General features: G+C 41.5%; 1 protein-coding gene across 1 annotated transcript in view; it reads right to left on the bottom strand.

Moving 5' to 3' along the window:
• Positions 1 to 16286, bottom strand: part of LOC126419138 (protein argonaute-2) — a 276737-nt gene that overhangs the window by 180316 nt on the left and 80135 nt on the right. Inside the window, exon 6 of the mRNA XM_050086246.1 lies at positions 12992 to 13199. Coding sequence (XP_049942203.1) covers positions 12992 to 13199 — 208 coding nt within the window. The remainder of the gene's footprint in view (positions 1 to 12991; positions 13200 to 16286) is intronic.

Raw genomic sequence — 16286 nt, 5'->3', positions numbered from 1 at the left:
CAAACAGTTCAAATGGGACGTATCGGACCATCCACCATACAGCCCGGACCTTGCGCCCACCGACATCCATGTCTTCCGTTACCTGAAGTTACATCTTGGTGGAAAATCATTCCATGACGATGAAGAGATCAAAGATGAAGTTGAAATGTGATTCCAACAACAGGCAGCAACCTTCTATGACTGTCGGATACAAAAGCTTGTTCACCGACTTAATACATTTTTGGATAATGGGGGTGATTATGTCGAAAAATAACAAATATCCAGTTAATAAGATGTAACTGACGTTTTCTAAGTAAATGTTCTATTTAAGGACTGCGAGCCATTGTATCTTTACTTTTCGAAATGCCCTCGTATATTATTCATTTGCTTAAATCAAACATTATTGCATTCAGAATACATTCATCTACAAGAAGCAATTGCAAAACGAAGGACAGGTTTTGGACATTGGCAAAATGGTTACACTTCCAGCAATGTTCAATGGCAGCCCGCAGCATATGCATGAATTTGCACAAGATCTCACTGACATATGCGAGTTCATACAGTCACCGTGAATTTCATCACATCTACATTCAATCCAGCATGGGTTGAGATAAAAGAGCTTCTATTGCCCAATCAACATACACCCAATTGACATGATTTGACTGCACAAATATTCAAGCAAAAACTCATTAAATTGGTGGATTTAACTGTGATGCATCACATTTATAGTGAAACTCGCTGCTTGATGTATGTAGCTGAATGGCAGAAGAGAGGACTTCCACATGCTCATTTTCTCGTATGAGCAGGGTTGCCCCAAGTTTCCCCCCAAGTGAAATTCCCTGGTATTTCCCTGATTTCCAGACAAGTTTTAGCATTTTGCCCTGATAAATTCTGAGATGTCAAGGGTAAGTAAAGACATAAGTTGACCAAAAAAATGGAAGGACTTGTGTATTTCTCCCCTGTGTCAGCAAAAGTCTTATAACTAATATCAACATATGTTGTAATGAACATGCTTCATTAACATGCTTCATTAAGATTGCTGTTACTTTATTTCTATAAAATGAAACACATTTGGTGACAAAAACACACATTTTCTTGGAGTTGCAAGACAGATTTAAAATACCTTCACTGATTTCAGAAATAACTTCCGAAAAAAGTGGGTCTCTTGAAATAAGTGTGTAAGACAAGGGAGAGTTGTGTAAACCAACACTGTGTGTGTCCACCAATAAAATGTTATTTCTACTATGTTCGTTATTACATACCATATTATGTCTTATATTACAGGTATCGTGCGAAATTTCTTTAGAGAAATTAGTGAGTATATAGTGTACAAACCGCCAACAATGGCCACAATTTTTTCCTTCCTTTCGTCCATACTTACTAAGACAGAAATTATTTTTGAAGTGCCAAAATGTACTAGAATAAATAAAATGTCTATAAAACATCGCACTATACAATGTACTTGCAGTGAGACAGTCGCAATTCCTAAAAACAATCGCCTGTGGCCTGCCGAGGAGCACAGCAGTCCTGGGTCCTTGGATAAACAACTAAAATCTGTCTCATTATGCCACACACATACCCGACCTGCATGCAGATCATTCAGACTAGATCCGACGGGCAGGGCCTGCACATTAGGGGGAACCGATGGGCTTCAGATTGGCAGGCCTGATCCATAGAGATACTTGCAGAAATGGACCACGATTTTGGCCCATCGTGGAAGTCCAATCATGTGGCCAGCTATTCACGTGTCACAGACACCATGTCGACGAAATAAGACTGCAGTGATCAATCCACGCAACAGATAAATTGCCCAAATACTCCGAGAATCAATACTAATGAGGATAGGTAGCAACTCACCATAAAGATGATCACAGAGCCACAGACAGGCATGTAGAAAAGACAATCACACTCTCACAACTAAATTTTCAGCCATAGCTTTTGCCAGAAAATGAGCACCCACACACACGCATGCACACATTCACACTATCGCTCAGACAACTCATGCACACACAACCACTGCCTCCAGCCGGTGCGTCAACAATCTCTGAGAATCAGATCCAGACAAACGATTCCTCACGCCTCCCTGCCTCTTGTCGGCAGCTGCTAGGCTAGCGGCAAGAAGTGCTGGCAGCACTGACTGCAAGCTGAGGGGAGTGGCAGGATGGGGACAAGTAGTAAGAAGGGGACAAGTAGTAAGAATGAGGGTGTAGAAAACGACACACATACTCGGCTGTGCCCAACCAGTGATTATGTATGACATCTCAGTAAACAAAACATTTCATTTAATCTACAGAGACAAAACAAGATTTTTCCAATGGTTTTTTTTTTCCCCAAATTTCCACGACATGTTTGAAATTCCCTGACATTTCCCCGATTTCCAGAACTTGTGGCAACCCTGATGACACAAAATTAACATACAAGCAACTCAAATTGATGTCATTTTTGCAGAAATTGCTAACTCTGAAGAAGATCTATAACTTCGATATTGTGATGATAAGCATGGTGAATTGACCAAGTAGAGCAATGAATCCTCAGTCTCCTTGCATGGAGGATAAGTGCACAAAAAGTACTGCAGAGACTTAGCTCATAAAACACGCAATATGGTGGTGATAGATATCCACAATACAGATGTTGAAAACCAGGAGATGGGGTGGCAAACAAACACAACAAGAAACATTAACTCTGAAATCACCAGGTGGATTGTGCCATATTCTCCTCTGTTGTCAAGAACATTTAAAGCTAATATCAACATGTAATATTGTCATTCCATCAAACTGATCAAATACATATGCAATTACATCAACAAAGGCAACAATATGGCAGTAGACAGTCCTGCTAGACCTGTTGCGCATAATGATGAACTGAGTCAATTTCAAGCAGGTCGATATATTAGCAGCAAATGTTTGAGGTTCCCAATTCACAGTCGCCATCCCAATGATTTTCACCTCAGATCATCTTGAAAATGGACAAGGAGTCTGTTTCACGGCGGACACTGTACGAAATAATGTTGCTGAACCAGAGCAAACAACACTTACAGCGTTTTTTGTGCTGTGAAAAGAAGATGTATTTCAGAATGAGATTTTCACTCTGCAGCGGAGTGTGCGCTGATATGAAACTTCCTGGCAGATTAAAACTGTGTGCCCGACCGAGACTCGAACTCGGGACCTTTGCCTTTCGCGGGCAAGTTAGAGCACTTGCAAAGGTCCCGAGTTCGAGTCTCGGTCGGGCACACAGTTTTAATCTGCCAGGAAGTTTCAGAAGATGTATTTGCCAAGACATTATTGTACGCATAAGTTCCAAAGTACTATACATGGAATGGTACATCCAAGAAATTCCAATAAGTTACGTAAGGAATGCATGTTGAAGGCTATCAAAATCTGTATTTGTCTAATGCACTGGGCCATATTTACACAGTACATCCAAATAATGCCAAGTGTTACTATTTGAGAATGCTGTTGGTTAATGTCAAAGTGCCCACATCAGTTGCAAATCTGAGAACAGTTTACGGCATAGAATGCCAGAGATACAGAGAAACTGGGCAAAATCATCATTTGCTCGAAAATGACCAACACTGGAAAACCAAGATTGACGGACACATGCGCTAGCTATCATTTGCGACAAATTTGAAGATTATTCGACACCATTTTGATCACATGCTCACCATCCAAACCAAAAGATTTGTGAGAAAAATTCAGAGAGTGAAGACATTATGCACTATGTTCATACCATTAGCAATGACAATTCCATTGGTTTTTGGGACAATATTTTCAATCAAGCTCTGACCAAAATCAAGGACAAACGCTTAACCATTCATTTTGGCATGATTGTGCCAGAATGCCCTGCACTTGACCTTTATTATGACAATTTAGTGAGAGAAGAGCAGTGCAATGCTAATGACGTATGTCATTAAGCCAGAAAAAATTGTTAATTATCCAATCTAATTTCTAAATTCGTTGGATTTCCTGGTGTGCCATTGTACAAACTGTCATTCAAAGGCGGCATGCCAATTATTCCCTTGCAAAACATTAATCCACCCTGACCGTGTAAAAAATGAAACAAGACTCGCTGTAAAGAAACATGTGGAATATCACTGAGGCAACTATTCTTAATGGAATGTCGAAAGGAGACAATGTACTCATTTCACACATTCCCATCATTCTCACCAATACAGCATTTGATTTCAAACGACTGCAGTTCCAGTCAAATTACATTTTCAGTGACCATCGTGACACAGGGTCAATCATTACAAATGTGCAGACTTGAATTTAGAAAATTCATGATTTTCACATGGCCAGTTGTATGTTGCATGCTCACTGGTTGGACAGACATGAAATTTGTTTTTGCTGAATACCGAGAAACAAAAAAATATTGTCTACCTTAAAGCTCTTTAATAATAAATTTAACAAAATAAAATAAATATCATTTATACTTCTCCTTTAGATTATACGATACAATTTCAATAAATTTATTCATTATTGACAGTAAAATATTCTTTCAAACAATAGAAACTCCAGCTAGGAATATCAAGAACATAGGAAAAGATGAATTGCTACTTGCCATAAGGATGACACATTAAGCTGTAGACAGGCACAATTAAAAGACACTTACACAAAGCTTTCGGCCACAGCCTTCATCAGAAAAAGAGAAACACAGAAGCAAGCACACCTCACACACACACGACCATCAACTCTATTACCGCCAACATCTTTGAATTCTTGTGGTAGCTTATTGATAATGGATGCCGCTATATATATATATATATATATATATATATATATACATATATATATATGTGTTGAACAGTGCAGTTAAAGATCTACGTTCATGGCTTTATATATATATATATATAGAAGGAAATATTCCACGTGGGTAAAAATTATATATAAAATCAAAGATGAGGTGACTTACCGAACGAAAGCGCTGGCAGGTCGATAGACACACAAACAAACACAAACATACACACAAAATTCAAGCTTTCGCAACAAACTGTTGCCTCATCAGGAAAGAGGGAAGGAGAGGGGAAGACGAAAGGAAGTGGGTTTTAAGGGAGAGGGTGAGGAGTCATTCCAATCCCGGGAGTGGAAAGACTTACCTTAGGGGGAAAAAAGGACAGGTATACACTCGCACACACGCACATATCCATCCACACATACAGACACAAGCAGACATATTTAAAGACAAAGAGTTTGGGCAGAGATGTCAGTCGAGGCAGAAGTGTAGAGGCAAAGAAGTTGTTGAAAGACAGGTGAGGTATGAGTGGCGGCAACTTGAAATTAGCGGAGATTGAGGCCTGGCGGATGACGAGAAGAGAGGATATACTGAAGGGCAAGTTCCAATCTCCGGAGTTCGGATAGGTTGGTGTTGGTGGGAAGTATCCAGATAACCCGGACGGTGTAACACTGTGCCAAGATGTGCTGGCTGTGCACCAAGGCATGTTTAGCCACAGGGTGATCCTCATTACCAACAAACACTGTCTGCCTGTGTCCATTCATGCGAATGGACAGTTTGTTGCTGGTCATTCCCACATAGAATGCATCACAGTGTAGGCAGGTCAGTTGGTAAATCACGTGGGTGCTTTCACACGTGGCTCTGCCTTTGATCGTGTACACCTTCCGGGTTACAGGACTGGAGTAGGTGGTGGTGGGAGGGTGCATGGGACAGGTTTTGCATCGGGGGCGGTTACAAGGATAGGAGCCAGAGGGTAGGGAAGGTGGTTTGGGGATTTCATAGGGATGAACTAACAGGTTACGAAGGTTAGGTGGACGGCGGAAAGACACTCTTGGCGGAGTGGGGAGGATTTCATGAAGGATGGATCTCATTTCAGGGCAGGATTTGAGGAAGTCGTATCCCTGCTGGAGAGCCACATTCAGAATCTGGTCCAGTCCCGGAAAGTATCCTGTCACAAGTGGGGCACTTTTGTGGTTCTTCTGTGGGGGATTCTGGGTTTGAGGGGACGAGGAAGTGGCTCTGGTTATTTGCTTCTGTACCAGGTCGGGAGGGTAGTTGCGGGATGCGAAAGCTGTTTTCAGGTTGTTGGTGTACTGATTCAGGGATTCCGGACTGGAGCAGATTCGTTTGCCACGAAGACCTAGGCTGTAGGGAAGGGACCGTTTGATGTGGAATGGGTGGCAGCTGTCATAATGGAGGTACTGTTGCTTGTTGGTGGGTTTGATGTGGACGGACGTGTGAAGTTGGCCATTGGACAGGTGGAGGTCAACGTCAAGGAAAGTGGCATGGGATTTGGAATAGGACCAGGTGAATCTGATGGAACCAAAGGAGTTGAGGTTGGAGAGGAAATTCTGGAGTTCTTCTTCACTGAGAGTCCAGATCATAAAGATGTCATCAATAAATCTGTACCAAACTTTGGGTTGGCAGACTTGGGTAACCAAGAAGGCTTCCTCTAAGCGACCCATGAATAGGTTGGCGTACGAGGGGGCCATCCTGGTACCCATGGCTGTTCCCTTTAATTGTTGGTATGTCTGGCCTTCAAAAGTGAAGAAGTTGTGGGTCAGGATGAAGCTGGCTAAGGTAATAAGGAAAGAGGTTTTAGGTAGGGTGGTAGGTGATCGGCGTGAAAGGAAATGCTCCATCGCAGCGAGGCCCTGGACATGCGGAATATTTGTGTATAAGGACGTGGCATCAATGGTTACAAGGATGGTTTCCGGGGGTAACAGATTGGGTAAGGATTCCAGGCGTTCAAGAAAGTGGTTGGTGTCTTTGATGAAGGATAAATTCCGATCAACACAGTCTGGAAGCACAACACCCTAATTCAGTAGTTAACCTTTCCTCCAAACCTCTCTCCCAATCTGAAACCTCTGTCCTATCCAAAGGCCTCACCTTCAGCCCCACTCCCAGATTCAACCAAACAGCCCTCGTCAAAGATTTACTGTCCTACACCCGTACTCTCTGCTGGAAGTATCACTTTGCCACGAAGAAAAATGATCCTAATCCTACTCCTAATTATCCGACTTCTCAAGACACCATCCAAATTGAACCCTGCCTGGAACAGTTCCACCCTCCGTCACAGCGGGACCCACCTCCTCTTCCTCAAAATCACCCTCTCCAAACCTTCCAGGAATTTCTGACTTCCAGCCTTGCATCTCAATCCTTCTTAAAAAACCTTAATCCTACACCCAACATCACCACTGCTGAAACCCAGGCTATCCGTGATCTGAAGGCTGACCGATCCATCGTCATTCTTCCGGCGGACAAGGGTTCCACAACCGTGGTACTTGATCGTCAGGAGTATGTGGCTGAGGGACTGCGTCAGCTTTCAGACAACACCACATACAAAGTTTGCCAAGGTAACCCCATTCCCGATGTCCAGGCGGAGCTTCAAGGAATCCTCAGAACCTTAGGCCCCCTGCAAAACCTTTCACCTGACTCCATCAACCTCCTGACCCCAGCGACACCCCGCACCCCTACCTTCTACCTTCTTCCTAAAATCCACAAACCCAATCATCCCGGCCGCCCCATTGTAGCTGGTTACCAAGCCCCCACAGAACGTATCTCTGCCTACGTAGATCAACACCTTCAACCCATTACATGCAGTCTCCCATCCTTCATCAAAGACACCAACCACTTTCTTGAACCTGGAATCCTTACCCAATCTGTTACCCCCGGAAACCATCCTATAACCATTGATGCCACGTCCTTATACACAAATATTCCGCATGTCCAGGGCCTCGCTGCGATGGAGCATTTCCTTTCACGCCGATCACCTACCACCCTACCTAAAACCTCTTTCCTTATTACCTTAGCCAGCTTCATCCTGACCCACAACTTCTTCACTTTTGAAGGCCAGACATACCAACAATTAAAGGGAACAGCCATGGGTACCAGGATGGCCCCCTCGTACGCCAACCTATTCATGGGTCGCTTAGAGGAAGCCTTCTTGGTTACCCAAGTCTGCCAACCCAAAGTTTGGTACAGATTTATTGATGACATCTTTATGATCTGGACTCTCAGTGAAGAAGAACTCCAGAATTTCCTCTCCAACCTCAACTCCTTTGGTTCCATCAGATTCACCTGGTCCTATTCCAAATCCCATGCCACTTTCCTTGACGTTGACCTCCACCTGTCCAATGGCCAACTTCACACGTCCGTCCACATCAAACCCACCAACAAGCAACAGTACCTCCATTATGACAGCTGCCACCCATTCCACATCAAACGGTCCCTTCCCTACAGCCTAGGTCTTCGTGGCAAACGAATCTGCTCCAGTCCGGAATCCCTGAATCAGTACACCAACAACCTGAAAACAGCTTTCGCATCCCGCAACTACCCTCCCGACCTGGTACAGAAGCAAATAACCAGAGCCCCTTCCTCGTCCCCTCAAACCCAGAATCCCCCACAGAAGAACCACAAAAGTGCCCCACTTGTGACAGGATACTTTCCGGGACTGGACCAGATTCTGAATGTGGCTCTCCAGCAGGGATACGACTTCCTCAAATCCTGCCCTGAAATGAGATCCATCCTTCATGAAATCCTCCCCACTCCGCCAAGAGTGTCTTTCCGCCGTCCACCTAACCTTCGTAACCTGTTAGTTCATCCCTATGAAATCCCCAAACCACCTTCCCTACCCTCTGGCTCCTATCCTTGTAACCGCCCCCGATGCAAAACCTGTCCCATGCACCCTCCCACCACCACCTACTCCAGTCCTGTAACCCGGAAGGTGTACACGATCAAAGGCAGAGCCACGTGTGAAAGCACCCACGTGATTTACCAACTGACCTGCCTACACTGTGATGCATTCTATGTGGGAATGACCAGCAACAAACTGTCCATTCGCATGAATGGACACAGGCAGACAGTGTTTGTTGGTAATGAGGATCACCCTGTGGCTAAACATGCCTTGGTGCACAGCCAGCACATCTTGGCACAGTGTTACACCGTCCGGGTTATCTGGATACTTCCCACCAACACCAACCTATCCGAACTCCGGAGATTGGAACTTGCCCTTCAGTATATCCTCTCTTCTCGTCATCCGCCAGGCCTCAATCTCCGCTAATTTCAAGTTGCCGCCACTCATACCTCACCTGTCTTTCAACAACTTCTTTGCCTCTACACTTCTGCCTCGACTGACATCTCTGCCCAAACTCTTTGTCTTTAAATATGTTTGCTTGTGTCTGTATGTGTGGATGGATATGTGCGTGTGTGCGAGTGTATACCTGTCCTTTTTTCCCCTAAGGTAAGTCTTTCCACTCCCGGGATTGGAATGACTCCTCACCCTCTCCCTTAAAACCCACTTCCTTTCGTCTTCCCCTCTCCTTCCCTCTTTCCTGATGAGGCAACAGTTTGTTGCGAAAGCTTGAATTTTGTGTGTATGTTTGTGTGTCTATCGACCTGCCAGCGCTTTCGTTCGGTAAGTCACCTCATCTTTGATTTTTTTATATATATATATATATATATATATATATATATATATATATATATATATATATATATATATATATATATATATATATATATATATATATATATATATATATATATATATATATATATATATATATAATAGAGGGAAACATTCCACGTGGGAAAAATATATCTAAAAAGAAATATGATGAAACTTACCAAACAAAAGCGCTGGCAGGTCGATAGACACACAAACAAACACAAACATACACACAAAATTCTAGCTTTCGCAACCAATGGTTGCCTCGTCAGGAAAGAGGGAAGGAGAAGGAAAGACAAAAGGATATGGGTTTTAAGGGAGAGGGTAAGGAGTCATTCCAATCCCGGGAGCGGAAAGACTTACCTTAGGGGGAAAAAAGGACAGGTATACACTCGCACACACACACATATCCATCCACACATACACAGACACAAGCAGACATTTGTAAAGGCAAAGAGTTTGGGCATTTTTTGGGCAGAGATGTCAGTCGGGGCGGATGTACAGAGGCAAAGATGAAGTTGAAAGACAGGTGAGGTATGAGCGGCGGCAAATTGAAATTAGAAATTAGCGGAGATTGAGGCCTGGCGGATAGCGAGAAGAAAGGATATGCTGAAGGGCAAGTTCCCATCTCCGGAGTTCTGACAGGTTGGTGTTAGTGGGAAGTATCCAGATAACCCGGACGGTGTAACACTGTGCCAAGATGTGCTGGCTGTGCACCAAGGCATGTTTAGCCACAGGGTGATCCTCATTACCAACAAACACTGTCTGCCTGTGTCCATTCATGCGAATGGACAGTTTGTTGCTGGTCATTCCCACATAGAATGCATCACAGTGTAGGCAGGTCAGTTGGTAAATCACGTGGGTGCTTTAACACGTGGCTCTGCCTTTGATCGTGTACACCTTCCGGGTTACCGGACTGGAGTAGGTGGTGGTGGGAGGGTGCATGGGAACGGTTTTGCATCGGGGGCGATTACAAGGATAGGAGCCAGGGGTAGGGAAGGTGGTTTGGGGATTTCATAGGGATGAACTAACAGGTTACGAAGGTTAGGTGGACGGCGGAAAGACACTCTTGGCGGAGTGGGGAGGATTTCATGAAGGATGGATCTCATTTCAGGGCAGGATTTGAGGAAGTCGTATCCCTGCTGGAGAGCCACATTCAGAGTCTGGTCCAGTCCCGGAAAGTATCCTGTCACAAGTGGGGCACTTTTGTGGTTCTTCTGTGGGGGATTCTGGGTTTGAGGGGATGTGGAAGTGGCTCTGGTTATTTGCTTCTGTACCAGGTCGGGAGGGTAGTTGCGGGATGCGGAAGCTGTTGTCAGGTTGTTGGTGTAATGATTCAGGGATTCCGGACTGGAGCAGATTCGTTTGCCACAAAGACCTAGGCTGTAGGGAAGGGACCGTTTGATGTGGAATGGGTGGCAGCTGTCATAATGGAGGTACTGTTGCTTGTTGGTATATATATATAATACGTCTGCTTGTGTCTGTATATGTGTGGATGGATGTGTGTGTGTGTGTGTGTGTGTGTGTGTGTGTGTGTGTGTGCGCGCGCGAGTGTATACCCGTCCTTTTTTCCTTTTTCCCCCCCTAAGGTAAGTCTTTCCGCTCCCGGGATTGGAATGACTCCTTACCCTCTCCCTTAAAACCCACATCCTTTCGTCTTTCCCTCTCCTTCCCTCTTTCCTGATGAGGCAGCAGTTTGTTGCGAAAGCTTGAATTTTGTGTGTATGTTTGTGTTCGTTTGTTTGTCTGTCGACCTGCCAGCACTTTCATTTGGTAAGTCACATCATCTTATATACACACTAAGAGGCCAATGTTCGAATACCCAGACTAACGAACAGGGTGTCCTAATACCCAGACTAACTAACAGGGGTCAACCAGAGGTTTGTGAATTTACACCACTTATTGTCTGAACTGCCCATTTCTGAGACAAAAATACCCTTTGAGAACAGGAAGAGTTACACAAAAAAATAATACCATACACCATAAGCAAATGAAAATAGGCAAAGCAGAGTACTTTTCATGTCAGTCTATCACTTACTTCAGATAGTTTCGACAGTAAAAACGACAGCATTAAGCCTTTGAAAAAGACCTGGACATGGGCTTTCCATGACAGTTTACTATCAATCAGAACACCTGGAAATTTGAACTATTAAATCCATCTCACTAATCATATGCCCAGTCTATGAAATCAGAACGTCAGGTTTTGTTGAATTTGTATTAGAAACTGCAAAAACTGAGTCTCACCAAGATTTAACGTTAGTTCATTTTCTACAAGCCATGAACGTAGATCTTTAACTGCACTGTTCAACACAATGCCAATGTTGCTCCCAACATCCTTTACTACCAAGCTAGTGTCATCAGCAAACAGAAACATTTTACAATTACCTGTGATAATAGAAGACATATCATTTATATAAATATGGAACAGGAGTGGCCCCAGCACTGATTCCTGGGGCACCCTTCATTTAACCACATGGACCTCACATCATCAGTCATTCTCAATACTGTGGAGAATGACCTTTTGCTGCATGTTATTAAAGTAAAAGGCGAGCCACTTGTGAATTACTCCCCTTGTTCCATAATGGACCAACTTCTGGAGCAATATTTTGTGATCAACACAATCAAACATCTTTTTAAAATCAAAAAAGATGCCTAGAATTCAAAAACCTTTTGTTTAATTCATCCAGTACCTCATAGAGAAAAGAGAACACAGCATTTTTAATTGTTAAACCACTTCTAAAACCAAACTGTACATTTTGAAGCAAATTATGTGAAATGAAATTATCAATTATCCTTACATAAAAAAAGCCTTTTCAGAAACTTAAACAAACACTGATGGCACAAAAATACGTCAAATTGTCTAGATTACCCCTTTCTCCCTTTTTACAAAGTGGCTTTACTGCTGAGTATTTTAATTATTCAGAAAACTGACTATTCTTGAAGGAAGAATGACAAATATGGCTAAGTACAGGGCTAAGATGTGCAGCACAATACTTTAGTATTCTGCTACACACTCCATCGTATCCATGAGAATCCTTAGTCTTCAGTGATTTAATTACTGATTCAGTCTCCCCTTGTCAGTATCACAGAGGAGTATTTCAGAAATCAGCCTCTGAAAGCCATTTTATATATTATAATATGCATTTCATTTTATTTATGTAAAACATGACTGGTATCATTTCTGCACGGCACTGTTATAAATGAATTAAATAAATAGCATATGTTAAAATAAGTACGCATTTTTCAATAGTTGCGAAGACCAGTTTCTAATAACTGTAAAGCCTCTATAGACACATAAATGAATACTTTTCTGTTTAATTTCTGTCAAAAGAGAACAGAAACTGAGTACGACACGCCTGAATCTAAAACTGGCACAAAAAACTTACAAAACTCTCAACTATTCCCCATAATTTAGTAATTTGAAGGGATATGGGATAAGTAGAAAGGAAAGTTTCCGCAAAAAAGTTTGCCTGAAAGACTACATTAAAAAAAAAAATTTCTGGTATTTAAAAGGAGACAACAGGAGATGAATAGCTGGCATAACTGAACTTACTGAGACAATCAACCACATGAATAAAAATAGTTAAAAAAATTATACTGCGAGGGTGTTCTCACCTAAACAGACGTTTAGGTCGCTCAGGCAAGATCTCCACATCGTAATGGATGGCAGTCTTGGTCTTGAGGCGCCTGAAGTCAAGCCTCAAGTGATTTGTGTCTACTTCTGTCTTCCTGCCCAATGTACCACCTTTGTTGATGTCAGGCCGAACTGGTATATTAAAGGTGTCTAACGACAAACTCTTCATCTTATCGGTGACAGCAGCGACTGCAGAATGTGAAGTGAATAAATGAATACATCATAATCTGGTTTACACAAACTAATACTGCACACTCCATTAAACATCAGCATATTAAAAAAGTAAAAAGCAACCTCATTGTAGTGATGATTTAGTCACTTCATCACTAGCAGGACACAATGTCCTATCAGTAGCTTTAAAAATTAATCAGGAAATAATATTCTCACACCAAATCTTCAACCAGCATCTACATACCTGAACATATTTGATGAGTGGAATTTTCACAAAAAATTATTCTTTTTAAATTATGAAACTTCAATTAATTCTATCGTTGTCACACCCACGGTATGAATTTCTCTGGTTCCAGACCAATGTTTATACTCCCTTACAAATTCATTCAGTGTATAACAGTTTATCCTGTCTATAATGTCTCCAGCTTGATTGGATTTCACTTCACTATAAACATTAGTAAATGAGCTGAGAAACTACAGGGCGGTGTAACAGGTAGGCATACATCACTGGCCTGATATTGTTTGACACTATCCACAACACAGCGAACTTTTATGGCCACCATGATCGCCGGCTCTAGCAACATATGATTTTTTTTTTTTCTGTGTGGACACAAAGAGCAATGTCTATGAAACAAATCTACAAACAATACAGGAACTGAAAGACAACATCAGCCATGAAGTTGCTGCAATCGATATCTGAGCATTACCAAGATGTATCTGAAAATGTTTGGATGTGCTCAGTTGTGTATTGATGTTGCAGGGGATGGCAATTTCAGCACCATATATAAATTTATTTTTCACTGTATGTCTCATTTTAAGTAAATGGTAAGTCCATCTGATCTCTTCGTTTCTGTAATTTTACTGCATTAACTTTACACTAACATGAGCTACTTTCATCTGTGCCAGCCTGTACTTCACACAAATATCACTTCAGTAACACTGTGACAAAGCAAGCTGGGATATTTTACTTCCCCTCTTGTTTTGCTGTCTGCTTCTATAAATTCATTTTTTTCAATTTTAACTGATAACCATTAACACAATGAATATAATCTGCATTTTCATATAAGAAAAAGGTTGGCCCTCAGTTTTAAAAGGATTTTACACCATATCTAATTTTGTGATTAGTTTCATGTATGTAATTGATTTTCTAATTTATTTTGACTATTCCTAGTTAGTATCTTTGATTATAGGGTGAAATCAATAATTGTTTCGTAACTTAAATTCTATTGTTGACTTATAAACAAATATAAATTCTGTACTAATTATAAACATTTGGAAGACAAAATACAAGTAATCTTAAAGTACCCATTTGGCTCTATTTGAAAACATGTTAGCAAACACAGTCCTGAATTAATGAACAATTTTGTCAACGGTATTGTTTCTGTAACTATATATGTTAATTTCATCATTAAAACAAATAATTCGGTCTAAATCTTGTGGTAGAAGAAACTGTTAAAAAGATGGAATTTTTCGATGTATTCAGTTAATTTAATAAGTTACTTTCAATTGTAATTTCTGTAAGTTCAACATCAAACAATGTGTAGTTTCGGCACCTATTAGTGTGATGAAATATAAGGGCCCGGTTTTTGGTCACGAGACAGTCAGTCCACAGTTGAGTTTCAGATGAGAAACCAGTGTTGGTTAGAACAACAACAATGCTTCAACTTAACTGTTGAGTAAGTGTTAAACAATTACGCCATGTGTAAAAACCATGACAGTTTCTGCTCCATATGTACCTTTCTATTCTTCAAGAACTGTGAACTTTGTGGTTAGGTTTTTACTGCTCGTAGATGTTCAGTAGTAAATTATTGTAGCAATATGTGGACGTTCGCCTGAAACCTATTAATGAGGCTTATAGAAAGTTAAAAAATAGTGCACTGGCCATATAACTGTGCCTTATTAGGGGGTTGTGAACAGTGAAATTAAAGTACTGTGAAATGCACCTCTCAGCTACATCATTTAAAGTAGTCCGTGTCCGACTTCCACACCCCATTTTTCAGCCAGTACGTTGACAATGAGGATAACGAACGAAGAAAGAAATAAAGTAGGTAGAACCGCTATATGTAGTGCCCCAACATGAGGATTATTGTATGTGGGCACAATAAACAAGAACTCATGAAAGTTGACAGTGAAGTGTGAACTCTAATTGTTTACAGTACAGTTTTATATGCAAGAAGTGATACAGCCAATCAGCATTGGGGTTTCATAACGAAGAAGATTCAGCAGCCAATCAGTTACGAGTTATATGGAAGCAGTAGCTGATTACAGGAGCAGCCAACCAGCACGCAGGTGGACACAGCTGACCCAAAGATAAACCAAAACACCTTGCCGAGAGAATTACAACTTGCTGCAGCCTTGCAGATCCAGATGGGAACAGCAACAGCAGCAGCAGCTGCAGCAGCAGCACCAGCAGAAGAAGAAGAAGAAGAAGAAGAAGAAGAGTGAATGAGAATAAGGTAATTTCATAGCAAAAGCTGTTTTGTAATAAGTGATACATAATGAGTGACATTAACGAACAAGACAGTATGACAGAGAATAAAGCTGTACAGGTTAAGTTGTTAAATGAACAGAAAGACCTAAGGGGGACTGGCTCTGTAGACGATTATAAAGCAAACTTGAATGTAACTTTGAAGGATGGGGACGGAAGTCCTACTGTAAAGAGCGAAATGGACAAAAACAGCACTGAACTGCACAAGATCATTAAGGTTAAGTAGAAGGAACCTAGTAGCGAAAGTCAGCAAGGGCAAAAGTTTATCGCAGATGAAAATATGGGAGCAATGTTAAGGAAAATTATAAGTAGTCCGAGTTGTTTGAGTAAAATGAGTATGAAAGATGACATGAATAGAATGGAAAGTAGTGTGAAAGAAGACATTAGTAGGGTGGAAAAGAAAACTGATACTATTAGAACTGACATGGTTAACTTAAAGGACGAACTGAAGAAATAAATTAAGAAGGAGATTAAGACAGTCAGCTCTAATCTTGTAGAATTAAATAAGAAAGTTGAAGCGGGAGCCAAAGATTGTGATGAAAAGAGAGATAATAGTACAAAACACTAATGAGAAATTAACATTGCTGAGTAGTAAATGTGTAGAAGAGAGGAAGAAG

Source organism: Schistocerca serialis, chromosome 9, assembly GCF_023864345.2.
Source record: "Schistocerca serialis cubense isolate TAMUIC-IGC-003099 chromosome 9, iqSchSeri2.2, whole genome shotgun sequence".
NCBI lineage: Eukaryota > Metazoa > Arthropoda > Insecta > Orthoptera > Acrididae > Schistocerca > Schistocerca serialis.
The sequence above is the reverse complement of the archived record's forward strand: the minus strand, read 5'-3'. Positions and strand labels throughout refer to the sequence as shown.